The sequence below is a fragment of the Sorex araneus genome, chromosome 4 (assembly GCF_027595985.1).
Source record: "Sorex araneus isolate mSorAra2 chromosome 4, mSorAra2.pri, whole genome shotgun sequence".
NCBI classification, from domain to species: Eukaryota; Metazoa; Chordata; class Mammalia; order Eulipotyphla; family Soricidae; genus Sorex; species Sorex araneus.
In genome coordinates, this window is record NC_073305.1 from 155,191,497 (window position 1) to 155,214,787 (window position 23,291).

At 35.2% G+C, this 23,291-nt stretch overlaps 1 protein-coding gene across 1 annotated transcript in view; it reads left to right on the forward strand.

Annotated features, from left to right (window-relative positions):
* LAMA2 (laminin subunit alpha 2) overlaps positions 1-23,291 on the forward strand; it is a 645,380-nt gene that overhangs the window by 143,043 nt on the left and 479,046 nt on the right. The window contains exons 2-3 of the mRNA XM_012932852.2: positions 14,342-14,512; positions 22,598-22,710. Of these exons, the coding sequence (XP_012788306.2) occupies positions 14,342-14,512; positions 22,598-22,710 (284 nt within the window). The remainder of the gene's footprint in view (positions 1-14,341; positions 14,513-22,597; positions 22,711-23,291) is intronic.

Genomic DNA, 23,291 nt, shown 5'->3' on the forward strand with positions numbered 1-23,291 from the left:
AATTCAATGATCAATGGGATTTCGTGATTTGTGATGGAATGATTGATTTATTAATTCAATTAATGATTAATCTCTTAATTAAATTAAATTATTTAATTAAAATTAAACAATTTACATTACTATTTTGTGAATTTTTATTTTTATTGAAGTTCCTTAATTACATATTATTAATTTAACTTCATCCATACATTATTATTCCAACCAAACCCACCACCTGAGTACCCACCTCCTTCATTAATGTCCCAAGTTTCCCTCCCACTCCTTTCCACCTAGCTCCAGGTAAATTCAGTTTTGTAGACCCACTCTTCACTAATTTATTGCTCTACATGAGAGATAGCATTCTGTATCTGTCCCTATTCTTCTGACTTCACTCAGATTCATCTATATAGCAGTAAATTATATAATGTCATCATTAGAAGGCAGAAAAGAGACTCTCTCCCACCCCCAAATGATTTCAGAAATCTGTTGAAAAACCCTCAGAAGTCCCATTGTCAGAGGAAATCAAGGCTTCAGTTATAGTAAGTGGAGGAAGTATATTTTGAAAAAGAAGGGATTTAGAAATAAGTTGTTAGGATTATAAAGCAATGATAAGAGCAGAACTGTGAATGCCCATAAAAATGAAAAAAAGAACTAGAAAAAAAATAATGGAATCATTTAATGATGTGGATGGGAAGATTTTTTCATTTAAAGCATGTGATGGGAAAAAAAAATAAAGCGTGTGATGGGAGAGAAATCAATGGGATACTAAATAAAGCTAAAGCAAACTACTGGATGTGTGATACTTATATTTGGGAATTAGGTATGCCGTATGGGCTCTGGGAATTATTTTCTTCACTTATGAAATTAATATTGAATATGTAGTTTTTGAGAACCAAATTAATTTTAGTCTTTCTACTTTAAGCCCCATCAAATGTGTTGCGTTACTTTTGGAATATGAGTGGTGTGAGGTCTGAGATGTCCAAGGATAGCTTCACTCATGGGTGGGACATGGCACGAGCATGTGGAGAGTGGACATGAGCATGGTGCAGTTGAGTCCTGGAGGTTTTTGGCCACTAGGACTGGATGCTGTGGGGTGGGGAGGGGCCTCACCCGTGCCCCTCTGGGGTGCCCCAAATGAAACAGCCTGGTGCAGGGCCCAATGGCTTGGCTATGGCGAGTCGTTTTGTGCTCTCTTCCAAGAAGGACAATGAGTTTCTGGATCATGGCCATTGATGAGATTATCTGGTGCCAGCCAGAGGTGGCTTGTGGGGGTGACTGCCGAGTTGCTGAAAACGTGGGGGAACATGGGACACTTGTGAATTAGCTGTTATTCCAAGTCAAAGTTATTCATTTTTTTTTTTAATTTAAAGTTCATTTTTGTGAAAAGTTATACAGGAGTGAAAGTTGCCTGCTGCTGGTAGACTGCAGATGTTACAAGTGAATTTCAGCTGTTTTGCTAACCAGAATTATTTTGTATTTGGTTCCTCTGATTCTGAACAATGTCTTAGAGTTTCTATTTATAGTAGCCAACAGAGTTTTCTACATTCATTTTAAAGGAGGAAATTTTTATTTAAATATTTATTGGTACTGAGATTATCAATTTATCAACATAAAAATAGGATACATCACACATATGCCTATACACAAATGCATATATTGCATACTTAAACAACTTTGTTCGAGCTTCAGTTTACTAAATAATGGCCTTCACTCAGAGTGCTGATGGGACCTGGGGGTCAGTTCCAGTGATTCGTAACACAATCGTGTGGGCAGAAGGTTTAGTGCTTAGGTCTAGTGAGGCTAAGGACTGCCAGGATTTGCTAGTGATTGAAATCAGAGACACACTTGCAAAGCATATATTTGGTCAATTTGCACTGTCTCCTGCCCTCGCATACAATTTATACACATTCTTTCCAAGTTCTATTTTTTTTATTTGCTAAAAGAGGCTATTCAGCCACTCTTCAGGAATCAATTGGTGATATTCTGGGGACCATATTGATCCAGGGTGGGCTATATGTAAAGCCGGTGATATAATCTCTTTCTATCTTTATGGCTCCTTTGTTAAATAACACTGTAGCACTGTCGTCCCATTGTTCATCGATTTGCTCAAGCAGGCACCAGTAACGTCTCCATTGTGAGACTTGTTGTTACTGTTTTTGGCATATCGAATAAGCCACGGGGGACTTGCCAGGCTCTGCGGTGAGGGCGGGATACTCTCGGTAGCTTGCCGGGCCAGGCAAAGACCCTACCCGCTGTGCTACTAATAAAGTGATCACCACCTAGGAAAATTGACATGAATGCAAACCCCTTTGTTTTCTGAAATTAGCATGTCTACATAAGTACCCATGCATCAGTCACATTTTTTTACATTGTAAACTTTATTATTTGATTTCAGTTCACTTAATTTTTATAGTGAGTGTTGACCTCAACACCTCACACACATGAGCAGTGTGTAGTATTTCTGAGGCACATTCCTTGCCCCGTTCTTTCCTTTTTAATGCAGTGAAATGTACAAGCCTTTGTTGGGAATTACATTCATTCAGTGAGCATAAGATTCAATGAATTTTAACAAATGTATATACCTATGTAATACAAACCTTTATCTGAATCATTACTTCAGAGATTTACTTTTTGTCTTTTCTCAGTCAGTCCCTTCCCATAAAAATCAATGTTTTTCTTTTGTGTTTATTTCCCAACAGAGTAAGTTTGTCTGTTCTAATAGGTCATGTATAAGAATAATAACATAGCATTCTTTTGTATGAAGTTTCTTTATTTAGTGTAATGCTTTGGGGAGTCATTTTATTTCTCCTTGTATTAGTAATTTGATTCATTTTTATGCTGAATTGTATTTCTCACCACAGTTTTTGTATCTGCTCTTCCACTGGTGGAAATCTAAACTGCTTCCAATTTGGATTATTTTGTAAAACCATCAACAAATAATTTGTACTGGTATTTTTATGAAACTGTGCTATCATCTCTCTTTAGCATTAAGAGTAGAATCTGGAGGCCATGAAGTAGTGTAGGCTAAAATTTAATAAAAGTTGCTTAGCAATTTTTATAAATGGTTGTACTAATTTGCACTCCCAGTAGGGGTGCAACAGAGTTTCAGTTGCTCCCATAAACTTTTATACACTGGATATTAATTAAAACATTTTTGCTATTTAATAAAGAATGCAAGAACTTTGTTAAATGTATATATACACATATAAATATATAGTTGATCCCCCTATCAACCATTTCTTTGTTACTTTCAGTATTATTAGAATTATGGTAAAATCTAAACTAAGTACTATGTAGCAACCAAGAAGGAAACAATGAATTCTTTGTGGCAATTTAAAAAGATTTTAGATGACTGGGCTATGTAAATGTAATAAATTTTTGTCATAGGCATGCAATTTGTACTATGACCCCTTCCAAGAGAAGATTATAGTTTTTTTTAAGAATCATGTATATGTATATGCATATATGTATCTTTTCTATGTTCTTTTTATATATGTATGTAAATATATATGTATATGTATGTTCTTTATATATTTATATATACATGTGGCTCTGTGATAAGGAATATAAATAATATGAATATATAAAACATAAATATATAAAGAACATAAGAGAGATAGTCTTGATTTATCTTGAACTTTATCTATGTCTTCTCATTCATCTTGTTTTCCATTGATCTTGTGGAGTGTTGTTTTTAAAATTTTAAACACCACATTTTTAGTTTCTAAAATTTTGGATATTTTTTAATTTTTTATTATACTTATGAGATTTCTTTTCTATGTTTTTATGATGAGTATTTTGTATGTGTGTGTTTAAAATATACTTAAAATATTTATTTGTGTGCTAATTCCAACAACTGGTTAATATCAACATTGGTCTCTGTTTATTGTTTTTATATTAAGTCTGGGCAGGATTTGTTATTTCTTGCTCTGTCTAGACTTTTTTTTTAATTGTGTTCTTGACACTGAGTGATACATTATTGAAACTCAGAATCCTTCGGTGTTTATCTGAAGCATCCATTTTCTATACTTTTGTTATATTAGTTGGTTAAGTTGTCTGGACTTAAATTCCAAACCTTTAAAAATTGGTGGGAGTATGAGGATATTTGATAGCAGAGCCTGGAAAGCCACCCATGACATATTTAACATGCCAAAAACAGTAACAACAATGAGCTCTTTGTGTTCCTGGAGCAAGCAGATGCCATGGGGCTACACTAGCACGAGACAGGGACAAATGAAAACGTTACTGGTGCCCACTCAAGCAAATTGATGAACAATGGGATGACAGTGATACAGTGATGAGGATATTTAATGAGATCAAAGGAACAATAGCACAGGTAGTAATTAGAGCTAGCAGTGCAAAAGAAAAGATGGATGCTGAAATGAGAAAACTGCAGGCAGAAATGAAGAGCATTGTAGGCAATTCAAAAAATTCAAAAAACTCAATAGTAGCTCTGAACAGCAGATTCGTAGCAGCTGAACAAAAGATAACTCATATGGGGAATATAAAACAACAGAATGGAAGACTAACACCCAAGAATAGTAGCAATAAGTACCAGGAGATTTACTCCATGGCTTTGAAGCCGGCCTCACATGCTGGGGGAAAAGGCAGCTCAGATAGAGAAGGGAACACCAACTAAAGTGTGGTGGAGGATCTACCCGGGATGGGAGAGGCGGGTTGAAGACAGACTATAGATTGAACACGATAGCCACCCAGTACCTCCATTGCAAACCACAACACCCAAAAGGAGAGAACAAAAAAGAATTCCCTGTCACAGGGTGGGGTTGTGGGGCAGAAATGCAGGGTGGGGGGTGGGAGGAACCCTGGGACCATCCCTGAAGGAGAATGGGCACTGGTGGAGGGATGGGTACTCATGTAATGTATGACTGTAACACAAGCATGAAATTCTGTAACTGTACCTTCACAGTAACTCATTAATAAAAAAATAAAAATTTAAAAAAAAAACAAAAAAAAGATCAAGGAGCTCCAAAATGAATGAAGGAAACCAGTAGGAAACAACAAAAGGTAGAAGATAGTTTGAAAATAAATGAACATCATACCAGAGACGTATAGGATGAGCTCAAAAGGAACAATATAAGAATCATCAGAGTCTCTCAACAATAGGAAGGCAATTAGATGAAAAAAAAAAACAGCCACCCAATATTTAAAGAAATCATTGACAGGAATGTCATAGATTTGAGAATAATAGGAACCAAGATCCAAGAAGCCCCAAGGATCCCAGGAAAAACTTGTAATATTCAAAGACATATTGCACTCAAAACGAAAGACTACAGAGATGGAAACAATATTGAGAGCAGCAAGATCAACAAAAGACACTTACATACAAAGGAGATCTCATGAGTCACTGCAGATCTATCAAAAAATTAGAGCCTATAAGCCAGAGTGAAGGGATATAGTACAAATTCAACAAAATGAATGCCTCATCAAGAATACTCTATCAAGCTAGCTTATCATTCAGATTTGAAGGAATGATACAAAGTGTCAGGGGCAGTCAACAAGTTAGGAAATTCCGTTTTACAAGTAGCTTTATAGGAGGTTCCTTAAAGGACAGCACACACTTCTCAGCACATGGCATTGAGTATGGCACTCACTCATGGTGCTTATGGTTGCCTTTTATTAGATAAAGGAAGGTGTGTTTACTGTTTGCTTGCTAAGGGATTTTATTCACTTTTGAAAATGAATTTATGTAGAATTTGCTATGTCTTATTATGTCCCCTTTCTTGGGACAAAATATTTTATACTTAATAGATTTCTTAAGATTTTCTCACTAAATTTTATTACTCTTTTTTACTTTTACTGAATTTCACAACTGTAGACTTTACCTATTTCATGTAAATTTGATAATATATTAGCAAAGATTAAAAAAAACATTTCTGTTAATGGCAAGGAATATAGGATTATTACCACAATGAGACACACGTACAACACAAAAGTTAATGAAATTATATTTTAGATGCCAGCGTTGAAAACTTACTTATGTCAATAAGAGTAGGCATTCTATTAATGCATTAAATTATTTTAAATTATTTATTTACATAGGTTAAATATATAGCAATCAATCATCTCAAAGTGACTTTTATTAATTTATTTTCTGATAACTCCATTTGCCATTCTCCTGTTGTCTTGGAGGAAGAAATATAAATTAAATTTGTTTTCTGCCTGATAAGGGGGCAGTCTGGTGGGAGGGGGAGGGAAAATAGGGACACTGGTGGAAGAAAGGTCACACTGGTATTGGGTTTGTATGATGGAGAAAACTATATTATGAATAACTTTGTAAATCATTGTGTTTTAATAAACATTAAAACATGGCTGTGGGTTGCACCTGGAAATGTTTAGGGTTTCTTCAAGTGGGATCATTCTTTGGTACTCCTGCATACAAAGCACATGCTCCAAGCTTTGTACCATTTTCATGACCTCTGAACTTCATCTACTATCTGTATGCTCTTCTAGTCATAACTGAGATGCATATAGCACATCCAGCATCAATGAGAGATTTGTGAATGATTTAGACACATATTTTGAGGTCCCCTTTCTGCGATTTTCTCTTTTACAGTATTTTAAACTCACATTGTTGGCTGAAGTAATTATCCTCAGTTATTTTCTTTAGTCCACCAAGATAGTAAAACTATGTTTTTATTTGAGCTTTAGCCACCTTCTGTGACACAGTCTGAAGGTCATTCAGGGTTTTTCTTTTAAACATATACATGCTGCCTGAGTTTTTCTCATTTCTTCAGGTTCTCTAAAAATAAATTTTTTTTCCCATCAAGAATAGGCTCAGCCTCGTTTTTTAATGCAAAGTTCCTTGGTCGCCAAATGAATTCCTCTTTTTTCTTTAGGATTTTATTTTTTAAGATTTTATTTTATTTTTTTAATTGAATCAGCGTGAGGAACACTTACAAAGCTTTAGTGTTTTGAGTTCCAGTAATACAATAATCGAAAACCCATCCCTCCACCAGTGTACATTTTCCCCTACCAATGTCCTCAGTGACCCTCCCACCCTATTCCCCCTGAATTCCACCCTTTTCCCTGCCTCTGTGACAGACAGTTTCCCTCTTACTCTCTCTACTTATGGGCATTGTGGTTTGCAATACAGATCATGAGAAGCCATAATGTTTGGTCCTTTATCTAGTTTCAGCACACATTTCCATCCAGAGAATCTCTTCAACCATCATTGACTTAGTGATCCCTTATCTATCCCAGCTGCCCTCTCCCCCAGCTCATAAGGCAGGCTTCCAACCATGGAGCAATCTTCCCTGACCATTTCTCCATTTTTCTTGGATGTCAGTCTCATAATATGATACTTTATACTCCACAAATGAGTGCTGTTATTCTATGTCTGTCCCCCCTTTCTGAGTTAGTTCACTTAGCATGATACTTTCCATGACCATCCATTAAAAGCAAATTTCATGGCTTTGTTTTTCCTAACCACTACATAGTATCCCACTGTGAAGATGAGCCAGTCATCTGTTCTCAGGCACTCAAACTGTTTATAGATTCTGGCTATTGTGAACAGTGCTGCAATGAACATACAGGTGCAGATGTCACTTCTGCTGTGCTTGGTTGCACCCTTGGGATGTATTCTCAGAAGTGATGTTGCTTCCATATTCATATGGAAGTTCAATTTCTAGTTTTTTAAGGAATGCCCATATTGTTTTCCAAAAAGGCTGGACCAATCAGCATTCCCACCAACAATGAGAGTTCCTTTCTCCCCACATCCAAGCCAGCACTGGTTGTTCTTGTTCTTTCTGATGTGTGCCAGTCTCTGTAGTGTGAGATGATATCTCATTGTTGTTTTGATTTGCATCTCCCTAATGATTACTGATGTAGAGCACTTTTTCATGTGCCTCTTGGCTATTTGTATTTATTTTTTGAGGAAGCTTCGTTCATTTCTTCTCCCCTTTTTTTGATGGGGTTGGAGGTTTCTTTCCTTGTACAATGCTACTAGTGTCTCGTATATGCTAGATATTAACCTCTTATCAGATGGATATTGGGTAAATATTCTTTTCCATTCCCTGGGCTCTGTATTTTAGTCACTATTTCTTTTGAGGTGCAGAAGCTTCTTAGTTTAATGTTAAACCCATTTGTTTATGTCTGTTTCCACTTGCTTGGTCACTGATGTTTCATCCTTCAAGATGCTTTTAGCTTCAATGTCATGAAGGGTTCTGCCTACATTTTACTCCATGTACCTTAGGGATTCAGGTCTGATATTGAGGTTTTTAATCCACTTTGATCTGACTTTTGTGCTGGAGTTAGACAGAGGTCAGTGTTCATTTTTTTTTTTTTTGAGGTAGATGTCCAGTTTTTCTCAGCATCACTTGTTGAAGAGGCTTTCCTTGTTCCACATCATATTTCTTGCTCCTTTATCAAAGATTAAGTGGTCATATATTTGAGAATTTGTGACAGAATATTTAACTCTGTTACATTGGTCTGTGGGTCTGTTTCTAGACCAATACCATGCTGTTGTAATTACTCTGCTTTGTAGTACAGTTTAAAGTTGGGGAGAGTGATGCCATCCATCTTATTTTTCCCAAGGATTGCTTTAGGTATTCGTGGGGGTTTATTGTTCCATATGAATATCAGGAGTTGTTTTGTCTACCTCTTTGAAGAATGTCATGGGTATCCTTATAGAGACCATATTAAATCTACATAGTACTTTGGGGAATATTACCATTTTGATAATGTTAATTCTCCCTTTCCATGAGGAGGGAATGTGTCTCCATTTCCTAGTTTCCTCTCTTATTTTTTGAAGTAGTGTATTGTAATAAAAATTTAATATTTAAAAAAATTATAACTTATTTGTGAGGTCTGTTTTTCTTTACTTGTCACGTTGAGAAGAAACCCAGGTGTTCTGTTACTGAACCACATAACTTATCCCTTCCACACTAAGGTTTCAAAAATTCATCTCTATTATTTAAAATCAGGAATTTTGAGGATTCATATACCACTTCAATGAAGGAAGCAGATATAGTAAAAAAAATTCAAGTAAGAATAGTAAAAATTTGATGAATTTTTACAACATTTTATAGCAGAATTTCTATTTTTAATGTGATGGAGACAGTTTTTATTCTACATTGTTTAGTCACTAAATGTATATATTATAGAAGACATATTGTATTTTAATTTATAGCATATATCATATTTTTTTGTAAAATATACAAGAGAATAAATATTATTTTATTTCCCTTCTGATATAAGTGTTTTATCCACAAAGCCAAATTAATTGATTTAATTTGGATACCTTTCAGAAAAACATGTCAATCATAATTATAAGGATAATGATCCTTGACTTTTAGGTTATTAACTTTACCTGATCTTTGATTGAATTAAGAGACTATAAATCAATATGCTCTAATGGTTCATCAACTATTTATAGTCTATTTACATTCAAAATGTTTATATATATAATATCTAACAAATTATCCATATCAAATAGTAGAATTAATATTACTAGTTTTGAATTGGAATAAACAGATGCAGTTTAATAGATTTGACATAAGGAAGGTAAACTTCAGTCTCTAATAAAAACTGCTAAAGATTCAATAAAAGCCCAGATATTGACTGACTCTTTAAATTTTTCATACAATTAATTACAGACCTTCCCTGACAAATATACGTGACTGATTAAAAAAAAATACACATCAAAAATAGCTGACAATGTTTCAAAAAAGCAAGTTTTCCTTGCCCACAAAGGAATACAATTAATGTTTGAAAGGTTACTTTTGAGCAGATGATCAATACAGGTAACAGAAGCAAATTAATTGAAAAAGCTAGAAGATAATAAGTGGAGTTTTTAATAATATAGTTTATAAGTGGAAAACTTTGGATAAAAGAGGTTGTAACTGAATAGTTATTTTATTAAAGAGATGCTATTTAATATTATTTATACTACATGTAATATATTGTTAAGTTGTAATTATTGTTTTTGATAATTAATTAACTAAATGAAAATCTTTGCTGAAAACCAGGTTTTGGTTCTTCATGTCATATGAGGATCAATACTGTGAGTTTAGTGCTGGAGCAATAATACAGTGGGTAGGGTTGTACTATTCGTATAAACGCAAATAGTCAACCAGACCAGAATTTGATCCCTGATGTTCCATATAGTCCCCAAGCATTAATAGGAGTAATTTTTGAGTGCAAAGCCAGGAGTAACTCCTGAGCATTATAGGGTGTGTCCCCCAGACAAACAAACAAACAAAAAATGAATAGAAGCAAAAAAAAGTGAGTTGAGTTCAAATTTTAAGTAATCGTCCTAATTGATAATTTTGTGAGCTTTTGTTCCCTAAACTATACTTTTTATAGAATGTGGGGCAAATAAAATCTAAATAATGGATAACAAGGGCATTTACATCATATGGTTAATGACCTAGCTATATCTCCTGAATCAAAGCTGCTTTTATATCTTTTTATTGATAAGTCTTTTTAGTCACATTATATTCATTTAACTGTCAGAAAATTGAATAAAATTTAATTAATATTTTTTGAGTACAATTCACAATCAAATAGTTTTTGCCATCCATCTTTCCCATTTGATCCTCTCCCAATATTACTCATATTTCATAAAGTAAAGGTCTAGTTAAATTCAAGTTAGTTCCTAGTGGGCTGATCCAAAGCAAGACATGGGGAGTCTTATTTATACCTACAAAATAACCCAAGGTCAGGATCAGAGATAAGACTACTCAGAGGTGACTGAAGTGACAAAGATTATAGAACAAAACTGACAATGTCCTGGGGCAGTTCCAGAGATGTTGGTCCTCAGAGATCACTTTTGTGTGAATAAATAAACTTCTTGTGAAGGGATGTGGCTGACTTCTTGCTGACCATCAAGATAAAACATATTGTTTTGCCCTATTTTCTTAAAAAACAGAGTACTCAGCTACAAGATGGATTAAAAATTGAAATGCTGGAGAAAATTTCAGTAAATGAAATTCCTAGTAGTGATAAAGAATCAGTGGTCTGTATTAAATATGTATCATTAAAAGGCCATGTAAATGTTGAATATTTTTCCTATGCATTTGTCTAATCTAACCATTTGGAGCAATTACAAACGAAAATATTCTGGAAGTCTCTTAGTATTTTAGAGTTGAATCCATACTCCTATGCTTTCCCTTTTCTTCTTTATGTTTGTGTTTTGCTCCTTGCTTTCTTCTCTTCTTTAATACTCAGCTTGATATCATTTTCCAAAACGAGCTCATTTTAGCAGAATTTTTATTCCCAAGTACTTTATGACATCTGTTATAATATAGCCTCAAGATATGTTTCATGAGAGAATAATTATATGGTTAAACAAATAATAATGAATGACAGAAGATAAATACAGATAAACTTTCATATTTAGTTCTAGATGATTTACAAACCTAAAGATATAAGGTGTAGGATAAAAAGGTTCTCTGTAATTACTATGAGTTTTATAATTACGAACCACAAAGTTGTTGCAGATACTATTTAGTAAAGCCTTGTTTACACAAACAAAAATGATAAAGAAATATATGTTGCTTTACCTTGTACATAATACACCCCATTTCCTCAAAAAATAAACTAAAGCTATTATAAATGTCTGATACTTTTGTGTAATATTAGCTGAACTCAACATCAGGTCTCTTTAAGTGAAAGTCACAGAGATAGAAATGGAGATAGAAGAAATAGATTATCAGGAAGAATTAACGTGATAATAATTGTAATTTTGAAAAAAGGAATAATAAGTTCACAACTCCTGAGGAGAATGAGCTGAGAAAAATTAGAAATCTCAAGTAATTATTAACTGGAGAAAAGCCTAGCTGTGGTGGTTAATGGAGAAGGACTGGATTAGAATGAAAGAACCTGAGAGATTTCAGAGACTGGTAAGTGTGGTAGAAGAAAAGGGAAGATTTACAGAGGCTTTAGGACAGCCCTGAGAGTGACTGAGATGAGATTCAAGGGTTTGGCTGATCATAAAAATTTATTTTACTCTAAAATTTTTGAGAGTGACTACAATAGAAATTCAAATTTAAAACTTATTATCTCCATACTTTCATTCCCATTCTGGGGATTGAATTTGGGACCTCACACATGCACAGCAAGTGCTCTACCTTATTCAAAATAACTTGTTTTACTTCAACACACAGCTTTGTTACTTGCTTATTGTAATTCTCAGGAATTCACTGACCATCTTAGGGAAGTAGTGGTTAAGTAGTGCTTAGTTTATATGGCAATTGTGTATTTCAAATCATTTCATGCAGATATTCGTAGGACACTGCTTGGTGAAGTGCCATGCATTATAAATATCCATTACTCTTGTTGATATCATTTTATGTAAAAGATACAGAACAGTTGCTCCACTTATATAACATTGCATAAATATTGAATGCTGTGGATCCAGCTGTGCTAAATTGTGAAATTGAAACACAAAATACTTATGACTCAAAAATTTAGGATCAAACTGGAGCAATACAGTACAATACAGTGCCTTATATGTGGTCAACCCAGATTAGATTCCCAGTACTCTATATGGTTCCGACTAGGCATGTGCATAGGTACAGAGTCAGGAAGTAAGTCCTGAGCACTGTCAGGTATGGCCCCAAAACAAAAATCAAAGAAACAAAGTCTAGGTTTTCAGCAAAATATGAATATTCTATAAATTATAATTATATAATTTATGTATATATTATTTATATACTATTTATATGTTAAATATTATATATACATACATGTGTTATATATGTATATATGAGACTTTCATGGAAGGTTGAATTAAGTAGATCTACTTGGTGTCTATGTAGAACAGAGACCACTTAGATCCTTACCATGTTTTCTACATAAAGGAGTCCAATTATCTATAATCTCAGATGCACTTTCTCTAATGTATTGTTTTCGTTATATAAAAAATGGCTTTTGATAAGTGAATTTATTGTCATTAAAAGAGGTCTATAAAATCCAATTACTAGACATGTATGAAACAGCATTTACTTTCAGTTATAACCGAAGTGAATTATAAGGAAGTTTTCCCCGGCCTTACACAGAAATGGGTCTCTGTGATTATGTCTAAACCAGTCTAAACTATTATTGTATCCTAGAAGTGGAAAGTGGTAATGGACACTATGATTACTTGTTTCCGATGTTATTTCTTACATTGGCAGCCATGGGGTTCATGTTCTTGCATTGAGTATCTGGTATGCCAGTTGGACCCATTCGATTTTCCAAGAATTGCTGGGTATAGGCATGGGACACCTGAGCCAACCTTCAGGGTGGCCCTGGTGGTTTATGATGCCAGAGACCAGAGTTACACTCCACCCTTGGACCTAAGAACTGCATTTTCCAACAGAATTGTCTGTAAGACATTAGGAACAGCCCTTCTGAGAACCCTGGAGGAGGCTCCTCCCCAAAGGAATAACAATAATTATTTGTGACTAAGTGATGATCGAACAATTAAAAGGAGCTGAGAAACATAGATATATTAGTTGTGAAAAATCTTAACATATGATTAGAGTTTGCTACTAGACATAAAATGCTTAAAGTGGAAGAAGAAGACAGAATCTGTACGATCGGTAAAGAGCAGTGTATAAATTGTTGCTGAAGCATGTGTTTGAGGGTCCAGGGAGTGAGTCCAGAGGTCAGGAACACATAGTTACTTTCATAGAACACTGAGTTTGATGACAGCACTGTGTGCCTCCCAAACAACCATTAGGTCTCATCCTTGAGCATAGCTGCAGTGACCCTGGGAGCCTTTGCACACTGGGCCACAAGTGTCACATTGCCAGCCAGAGTATTGAAGCACCTGGCTCTGTTTGCTGTAAATCAGTAGGGGTGATACTCAGTGATGCCACTGATTAGAACCTGATGTACCTCATACTTTCTGAGCACTGTTTGGAGGGACTTTCCCGCCCTATTCTTCCTAACATATTCACTGGAGATGAGACTTTTGCCAGCTTTCACAGTTATTAGAGGTTAAAAATTAAGAGTCTGTAGAGTCTATATTTAAGACTCAGGAAGAAAATAACATCATTTAATCTGCACTGCACTGTAGTACTATCGTCCTGTTGTTCATTGATTTGCTTAAGTGGGCGCCAGTAACGTCACCATTGTGAGATTTGTTGTTACTGTTTTTGGCATATCGAATACGCCCTGGGTACCAGACTCAGCCATTGTGACAGGATACTCTCTGTAGCTTGCTAGACTCTCCGAGAGGGATGGTGGAATCGAACCTGGGTTGGCCGCGTGCAAGGCAAATGCCCTAACTGCTGTGCTATTGCTCCATACCTACTATTTAATTATTTGATTTTAGATCACTTGAACATTTTAAAAATATTCCTTAATACCATGATATTTCAGGCTCATGTACCTTGATTTTCTCCATGTTTTTCAGGTCTATTCCCTGCTGTTCTAAATCTTGCTTCTAATGCTCTCATTACTACAAATGCGACGTGTGGAGAAAAAGAACCCGAAATGTATTGCAAACTGGTCGAGCATGTCCCTGGGAAGCCTGTGAGAGACCCCCAGTGTCGAATCTGCAATCAAAGCAGCAGCGATCCTAAACGTATGTATTTAAATATGTATTTCTCTGCCACTGGAGAGAATCTATAATTGAGAGTTCTTAAGGCAAAGTTGTATTATAATAAAAAGATTTGTGATGCCTAAAAATTCCCAGAATTTTTCTTCTTCTGTGAGATTCATTACAAACCTGCTGGGTCATAATGAGAATGATTTGGGTTGTTTTATGCATGTTTCTCTTACTATCTGAAAATAGTAGTTTCCTATGAAATACTTTGCAAGTCACAGTATCTAAAATCAAAGAATCAACTAATATTCATTTACATAAAAATTTTAACAATCCTAGATCTCAGAAATTTCTACCAAATTATATCAAATAATATAAAACCTGAGTAATATTAATGTAAAGTAAAAGCAGGAGTGATATGGTATTTGGTATAAGTGATATGACACTTCATCAAATATGAGCTAAAAAGGCAAAGAAGAAAGAGAGGAAAGAATGCTAAAAATAAAGATTGGAGCAAGGTGGAAAATTTTACTTGTCAAGGGACAAAAAGTAGTTAGAGTGGCTTGGACTTAAGATGTCAGGGATCAGAAGGTAGAGATCAGTTTGGTGCAAAGATGAGAATCAGATTACAAGAACTCTTATATAGTTGAAGCAGAGCGTTTTAAGAAAAGATACTGTGAAAAGCTTTTTTGCTAACCTCTATGAGCCACATTGATACTTCAAATTTGTTCATGTATTTATTCAGTATTTGAATGTCTATTAATACCTTATACTAGGACATAATGTTAACTTATACATAGCTTTTGGCTTAAGGAACTTGCAGAGGGATTAGTGGAAAGCTAAGAGTAAATGGAATTTGATGGTATGTGAAAGAGGTCATCTAAAGATCACTGGGAGAAAGTGACCCAAGTTATGTGAAAAGAAGTCAGTGATATGGGAAGGAAAAAAGTATGTTTAAAAAAAAATGTAGATCTTGGTGATATGAGATGGATCATTCATAGAACTATAAATAATTTTGTTTAAAAATTTATTTGAGAAAAGTAGGATAAATCATATAACTTTAGAGAGGAGTATTAATTTATGTACAATATTAAAGATAAAAGAATGAACAATCACAATATAATGGAAAGGTCAGTAAAGTGAATTCTTGAAATCAACAAGGTACAGTATAATAGCAATGAAACTCTTTAGTTACTTTTAAATTTCTCATTTGCAATTGTGAACCATTTATCAGTTTAGGTATACTAACATTAGTATATTTGGAGAATGGGTATGTCTGCTATTAAAACTGGCCTTATATCTGACAGAAAGTTGAAAATAGATAAGCAACAAATAATCAGAAACTTTCAAATCCTTCCTTGCCTTTTAATTAGTCTGATTATTTCATGTGCTGTAAATCAGCATTCTTCAGCCCTTCTGCATCCACACACCATTACTGCTCTGTGAGCCCGCGGTTGGATACCATTGCTGTGGGGTGTTATGTTGTAGATATACAAGTAGGAAGTTGTAGAAAAACACATCCTCTCTGTCTACAGTTGTTGGATAGAAGAATTAGGACAAAACACCTAGGTCACAGTCTTAAAAAAGTATTAAAAATTCAGGTTAAGTAGGTTCCAGGAGAGTGAGGGAGAGTTAGGAAAGTTCAAGGATACCAGAAAATAAACAGTATATGTGTTGAAAGAAAGAATTTTCAGGAAGAATAAATCGTCAGCAATGCTAATTTTTTCAACATTTGGAGCAGTAAAAATATAAAATGGATTGTCTTATTTTAAAGATATGAAATCCTTTGGAGGACTTGTCAAATAGTCATTGGCTTGTGAAGGCAAAAACACACTGCAGAGTTATAAAACAAATGCTGAAGAGGACATTCTCGGAGTATAGAGACACAGAGTTAGCAGAAAGACAGTATCAATGAAACCAGACCCTGAGTCTATTAATGGGGTTGTATATGTGAATGTGGGGTGTGTGTGTGTGTGTGTGTGTGTGTGTGTGTGTGTGTGTGTGTGTGTGTGTGTGTGTGTGAGTGCTTTATGTTCTGGGAGATGGAACCCAGAAACATTGTTTTAGGGATATTTGCATTCTAGTAGTGTGTTGTGGTGACTTAGTATTCTTAAAACAGGAGTGGGAAATCTTTTTCAGTCACGGGCCATTTGGATATTTATAACATTTTTCACAGTTCCTACAAAATAGGCAGATAGGCTGAAGGAAAGAAAAGCACACATCTGTTCCATCAAGTACCAGGGCCAGACCACATTATTGCACAGGCCTTATATGGCCTGCAGGTCAGAGATTTCCCACTTATTTATGCTTCTTAATATTTTTTTTTAAAGGAGAGGAATTTATGTAGGTGCTATGCAGGAACATTCTCTCAAATGTCCTTGATGTTCAAGAGGATGGAGGCAGAGACAGGAAAAGATGTGGTGTTGCAAACATTTTCAAAGATAGGAATCTGTGCATGTTTAGATCCTGAAAGCATATGGCAGAGAAATTAGAAATAAACTTGTGGTGAATGTGATATCTCTCCCAGTTTTAAAAAAAAGTGTTGGAGCTAGAGTCGGGGTAGATGGATATGGTGCTTGCCTTGCAGGCAGCCAACTCGGGTGCAATCCCTACCCAATATGGTCTTGGGTAGGGATTGGGCCTACCCAATATGGCCCAATATGGGCCCACCCAATATGGCCCACCAAGAGCACAGGCAAGAGTAATCACTGAGCACCACCAGGTGTGGCCCCCAAAAACAGTGTCATTTAACACTTGTGAAAAGCCTTAAATTAGGAGATACATACCTTTTGTTATCTGATGAATCAGTAAAAGGTAAAATGATAAGAGACAGAGAAAGGAAATAATGGGAAGGAAATTCTTAATTGTCTTAAACAGTTTATTAAGATGTGAGTCTGGTCTTCTGCTGAGGAAAGAAGTGAAATTGTATTAGCCCTGTAAGAAATGAGGAGAAAAATCACTGAGTCATACTCAGACTAAGATGAGAATTTATGCAGGAATAAATGAAAGAATATTGTTTGCACACATCTTTATTGAGTTTCAATAAGTAAGCAGACATAGTTGGGTATTACAAAGTACATTGCTTGAGATAATGATAAGTCACTATGGGAAAGGATAAATAGAACTGTGATTGGGGTAGAAAAAATGGAGTGGAAACTTTGGGCTGGAAAAATGAGTAAGATGCACTTGACAAATTGAAATCCCAGAAGGCCTCCATCACTTCCCTCTTCAGTGTCCTATATTTAAGATCTCTTCTGTGAATAAAAGACCCCACCAAGTCCTTCCACACTGAGGCAAAGAAAAAGTTGAGTAAAAAAAAAAAAACAAAAATGCATACAGGATATGCTTTCTATTTTCCCATTATTATTAGAGTATTTTTTATACTTGTCACAGTCTGAGTTGACTTTGTGAGATTGATTTTGTTAGCAATTTTCTTACATTTTTAAAGTTCAGCTTTGAAACTCAAAATTTAGAATAACACTACTACAAGCATAAAATTGTAGCAAAAATGTATTTTTAATAAGAATTGGATTAGCCAATGATAAAATTCTACTAACTCAGCCAATAGCGAAAGCAGAACTTGAAGGTCTGTACTTTAATTATCTAACACAGAAAAGAAAACTTGAACATCTTGGCTGTTAATAGATTGTGCTTCCCAATTAAAAACTAGCAGTTTGAAAGGTTTACTTCATCAACAATTTCCTTGCCAATTTTCCGATGCAGTTAGCCTTTGGATTGACTTGTATAGCTATCCCTGTTGTGGATGTTATACATTTCTATCTCCTTTGAAATAAGGGAAGTATGCCAACAATTAATCAGTATTCGCAAATTAATTATGATTAAACTTTCATAATGAGGATTGTGGTTAATTGTTGATTAATCTTCTTGTTTTCCTTTTCATGACTAATTCTCATATCGATTTGACCCCAGGTGGCAGATATCAAAATTTCCAATTAGACAGCTTCTCTCAGAATTACCTAAGGGTCACAGATATGTTTTGGAAATGTGATTGTTGTGTTTTTATACCTCATATTACATCCACAGTCTGTAAAGAAGAATCAGGAGGATGTGTAGGGGATAGTTGTGATATTTTTTTCTTCAGAAACAATGCCAGAAATATTTCATTTATGACTCTGATTCCTAATGTGCCAATTTCAGCACCAAGTCATACCACCAAGGACATTTACTTGATATTTAGTTATGCTTCTGGTAGTTGCTTTTAGTTGAAGACCTCTCACCTTCCCTAACTTCAACTGCTAATTATTAAACATATTCAGCAATTTTCCTTTTGACGAAAGGGTGCCTTATTTTATGATACTGCAAAAGGGATAAAACTTGGTACAAAGCAGTTCATCAAACTGAATGAAATAATTTCCAATAAGATGGCATAATTTTGTCCTTTCCTGTACTCCCAATTAATGAAAGTATTCTAGGAAATAAGTAGTTTTTAGTACACTGTAGCAGAATACTTTAATAAAATTAATATAGGCAAAACTGTTCACAAACATTTGAAAAGGAAACTTTAATAAGTTTAACTAAACTTCTTTATTTAACTTTACTTAACTTAATTCTTATTGACTTTTTAACTTGGGGGACCACACCCGACAGGGCTTGCTCCTGGCACTGCACTCAGAGCTCACTTCTAGAGGGGATGAGGGGAACTTAGGGGGTATTGGGGATCAAACCAGGGTCAGTCGCATACAGGACAAGCACCCTACCACTGAACTACCTGCCTAGCTCCTATACTCAGCTTTTTAAAATAGTAAGGTTTTGCCTTTTAAAGGAGTAGAATATGAATATCTTTTATGAATATGTTTTATAACTAATCATTTTTTAAAATGTGTTTGGAGTTGATTGTATTATATTATTAAACTTGTACTATAGTTCCTATTGAGAAACTTCATTTTTCTTGGTTGTTACTGTCCTTTACATTCTTTATGAGCTGCAGTTTGCTTCTTATTAGGATACAGAACAATGTATGTCTTGAATAGACGTGTAATTCATTTTGTGCATGTGTATTAGCATGATTGGAATACTAATAGTTTCAATGATTATCTGGTAAACTTGTGAGTGATACCTTCCCATCTAAGGTAATTCCACTGGTCCATGGGAGAATGAGAGTATAAGACATTAAAATTTAAAATAAAAAGAGTTTTTGGATTTCAATTCTTTCATTTTATGACATAATAGTAATGACTCATTAAATGGTAATTAAAATAAACTGGAAATTACTATTATTTGAAAAAATTACTATTATTTTATTATATAATTATATTATTGTGCTACAATATCTCGGCTGGAGTGATAGCACAGCGGGTAGGGCATTTGCCTTGCACGCTGCCGACTGGGTTCAATTCCTCCATTCCTCTCAGAGAGCCCGGCAAGCTACTGAGAGTATTCGGCCAGCACGGCAAAGCCTGGAAAGATACCCATGACGTATTCAATATGCCAAAATCAGTAACAAGTCTCACCATGGAGACGTTACTTGTCCCACTCGAGCAAATCGATGAGCAACAGGATGACAGTGCTACAGTGCAACTATATTATTATTTAATAAAAATAAGACCTTTAATGTATAATTCTGTATCTCTCCATGTGATAGCACTCTATTTATTTTAATTATCATTTATCATCTATTTTTTTTGAAATTTCTTCTCATGCACATTTTTTAAAACTTGAATATTTGGGGGTAGTTGGAGCAACAGTACAACAGGTAGAATGCTCATCTCTCATGCAGCTGACCCAGGTTCAATCCCTAAGACCTTATATGATTCCCAGAACACTGCCAGGAGTGCTCCATAAGTCAGAAACAGGAGTAAACTCTGACATCAATAGGTTTGGCTACAAAATAGAAACACAAAACAAAAACTTGACTCTTGATCCTGACGATTAAGAATCTGGAATCCATTTCTATGTAGGTTTTATTTTTAAATCCCTTTTGTAGGAATAGCAGGTGACATGTCTATGGTCAGTTAAATATCAAAAATGTTTCCAGGTAGAATATATAGATCTTGTATGGAGCTCCTCATTTTCCAAATCTTGTCCTCTCATTACTACTCTCATTAAAATACATGTTAGATGAGTGAATTATGTATCAAATCGATAGTGTAGGACTGTTCCTCGGAGTATTATGTTTTATTATTTGAAGTTCAAGTAAGAACTTGTCACACGCTTTTTGAAAATTTGGGTTACACCACTGTACTAGTCCCAAAGCACCTGATTTTGTTAATCATGTAAAATTCAAAGATTTTTTTCTTTTATGACAAAAGGAAAGAAAACAAAATTAGTGTTCAGTCTTTATGTCGCTACACTCACTAGACTAATAGCATGTACCCCAAGGAGTCAGTGATACCCCCAATTTCAGTCCCGGAAACTTCTCTGTATAGACTGCATTTATTAGGGCCAGAGAGATAGTACAGAGGCTAGGATGCTGGTCTGGCATGTGACCAACCTCTATCGGATCCCTGGCACTGTCCCTAGATGCCCACCTGTTGTGATCCGTGAAAACAGATCCAGGTGTAAGTCGTGAGCACGGCAAGGTATGGTCCCCCCAAATAAACAAATAAACAAAACTCCAAAACAGACTTTGCATTTATTATACCCTCCTGATTCTGAGCAAGGATCAGTGCTAGTTTAGATTTTGTGTATTTGGTATAGTTTGAAAGTAATTTTTTGAGTCTGGGAACAAAATCCTATTTTTTAAAAAATAAAAATAAACGATGAGACCAGAGAGGTGGACTAGGGGTACATAAGTTTGTGAATTTTACCTGGTTTAATTCTCCAGGTTACCTGGTTCCTGAGTATCACCAGGTACAGCCTTGGGGCCCCTGGGGCTCTGCTTCAGTGGTCTATGTGGTCCCTGTTACTGCAGGGACCAAAGAGCATCGCATCCCCAGACCTTGAACCACTGGTAAGTTATTGTTTCACTCTATGTGATTACTGCTTACAAAAGGTTGTATGGGGACACTACATTCAGATAGCAGAGAAGAACTCTATTTCTTCAATTTATGGGAAAAAAGATTCGCTTTTGAAATGATATTGTCAGGCCATTCTTTTGAAGTCTTCCCAGAGAATATGAGCAGCTAATATATGGAAGAGAGGCAGGGAAGCTAAAATCGACTTTGTTTATATTTTATGGGCAACATCGGCAGAATTCCAAATAAGATCGTAGGAAATGAAGGCCCATTGCTGCAGTTTGTGAAACAGAATAGAGACTCCTCCAACCAGTATTCCTGTCCTCCTCACCTATGCATACACTGGGCCTGCTTAGATGAGCAGAATGGAGCAGAACTTACAAAATCAGAGAAAGAAAAGAACAGTGGGAGAGGACTGGGTGCCAATGATTGTTCGCATTTTTTGTTTCCTTTCTCCAATATCCCTTTTAATGTCCCATATTCTTGTCTCTTTAGAGTAAATATAAGAGAAACTCTATTGGTAGCTTGGTGTTTAATTTGCCATCTCTTTCTGTGCTGTCATTATCTTCCATACTCTTCCACTGACTTAGGGATGATGGGATGGGAGTTATGGAGTATCTTTCATATTATTCTTAAATAGCCATTAACGGCCATTAAGGACTGGCTACAAAAGAGGCACATAGAAACTGACAGCATTTTATGTTAAAAAACCAGATACTTATTGGTTTGCCCATGTCTTGATAATAATGAATGTGTCAAAAGGGCAAATTTTCAAGGACCTTTCAACCAGGCTTCACAATTTTATGTTAACAAAGTTGATGGGATATAAGAGCTGTATCCAGCTTTAGAGATTTTGCTTCTTAGAATGATTGACACATCTATTAGATTTCAATATCATTTCTTCACACCTAATTTCTGCAGCTATCTTTAAATTCGCCCATTTGACTGGATGGCCAGAGTGCCAATAATTTCTTTTCTTGTAACCTAAGCATTTAACCATTTCTCACTACCTTGGGGAATTCTATAAAAAAATCAACATTAAGTAAATCCTATTAAAGATATCAGTTGATCTATCTTTATGTTGTTACTGTTTGATATCCTTTTGATCATTTAAAATTATTTTTACCTCTTGTTTTCTTTAACGGACCAGGTAGAAATTTATTTTATGATTTTTATCTCCTTATTTCCCATGTTGCTGCTAACATAATAGAGAGACACCCAATTACGAACGCTATTGACGGCAAGAACACTTGGTGGCAGAGTCCCAGTATCAAGAATGGAATTGAATATCATTATGTGACAATCACACTGGACTTACAGCAGGTAGAGTGCTCCTCGATTTTTTCATTTTCCAATTTTATTATTATTATTTAAATTTGTATTATTATTTAATTTTTTATTTTAGGTTTCAACATTTGCAGTATTGATAATTGCAGGGCATCATGAATAAAATATTCCAACACTACCTTCCACTGATATCAGCCTCCCTCCACCAATGTCCCAATTTCTTCCACTCTCATTCCTATCCCTCTTCTCCCCTGCAGTGATATGCTATTACAGGCCAGTTCTCAGTTTCTGTTGCCTTTGGGTATTGTTTTATTACCAGGTTTCTTCATATCTCATATATGAGGGAATTCATTCTATGTCTATCCATCTCCTGACTAATTACATTCAGCGTGATGCTAGCCTGACCTATCCACACAGCAGCATATTGAATAATTTTGTCTTTCTTACAGCCGAGTAGTAGTACGTTGTGTATATGTACCATAGTTTCTTTATCCAATCATCTGTTCTTGGACACAAGTTACTTCCTGATTTTGTTGACTGTGAGGGGATGCTGCAATAAAAATCGAAGTGCAAATGACTTTTCTAAATAGAGTGTCTGAGGCTTTTTTAAAATAGAT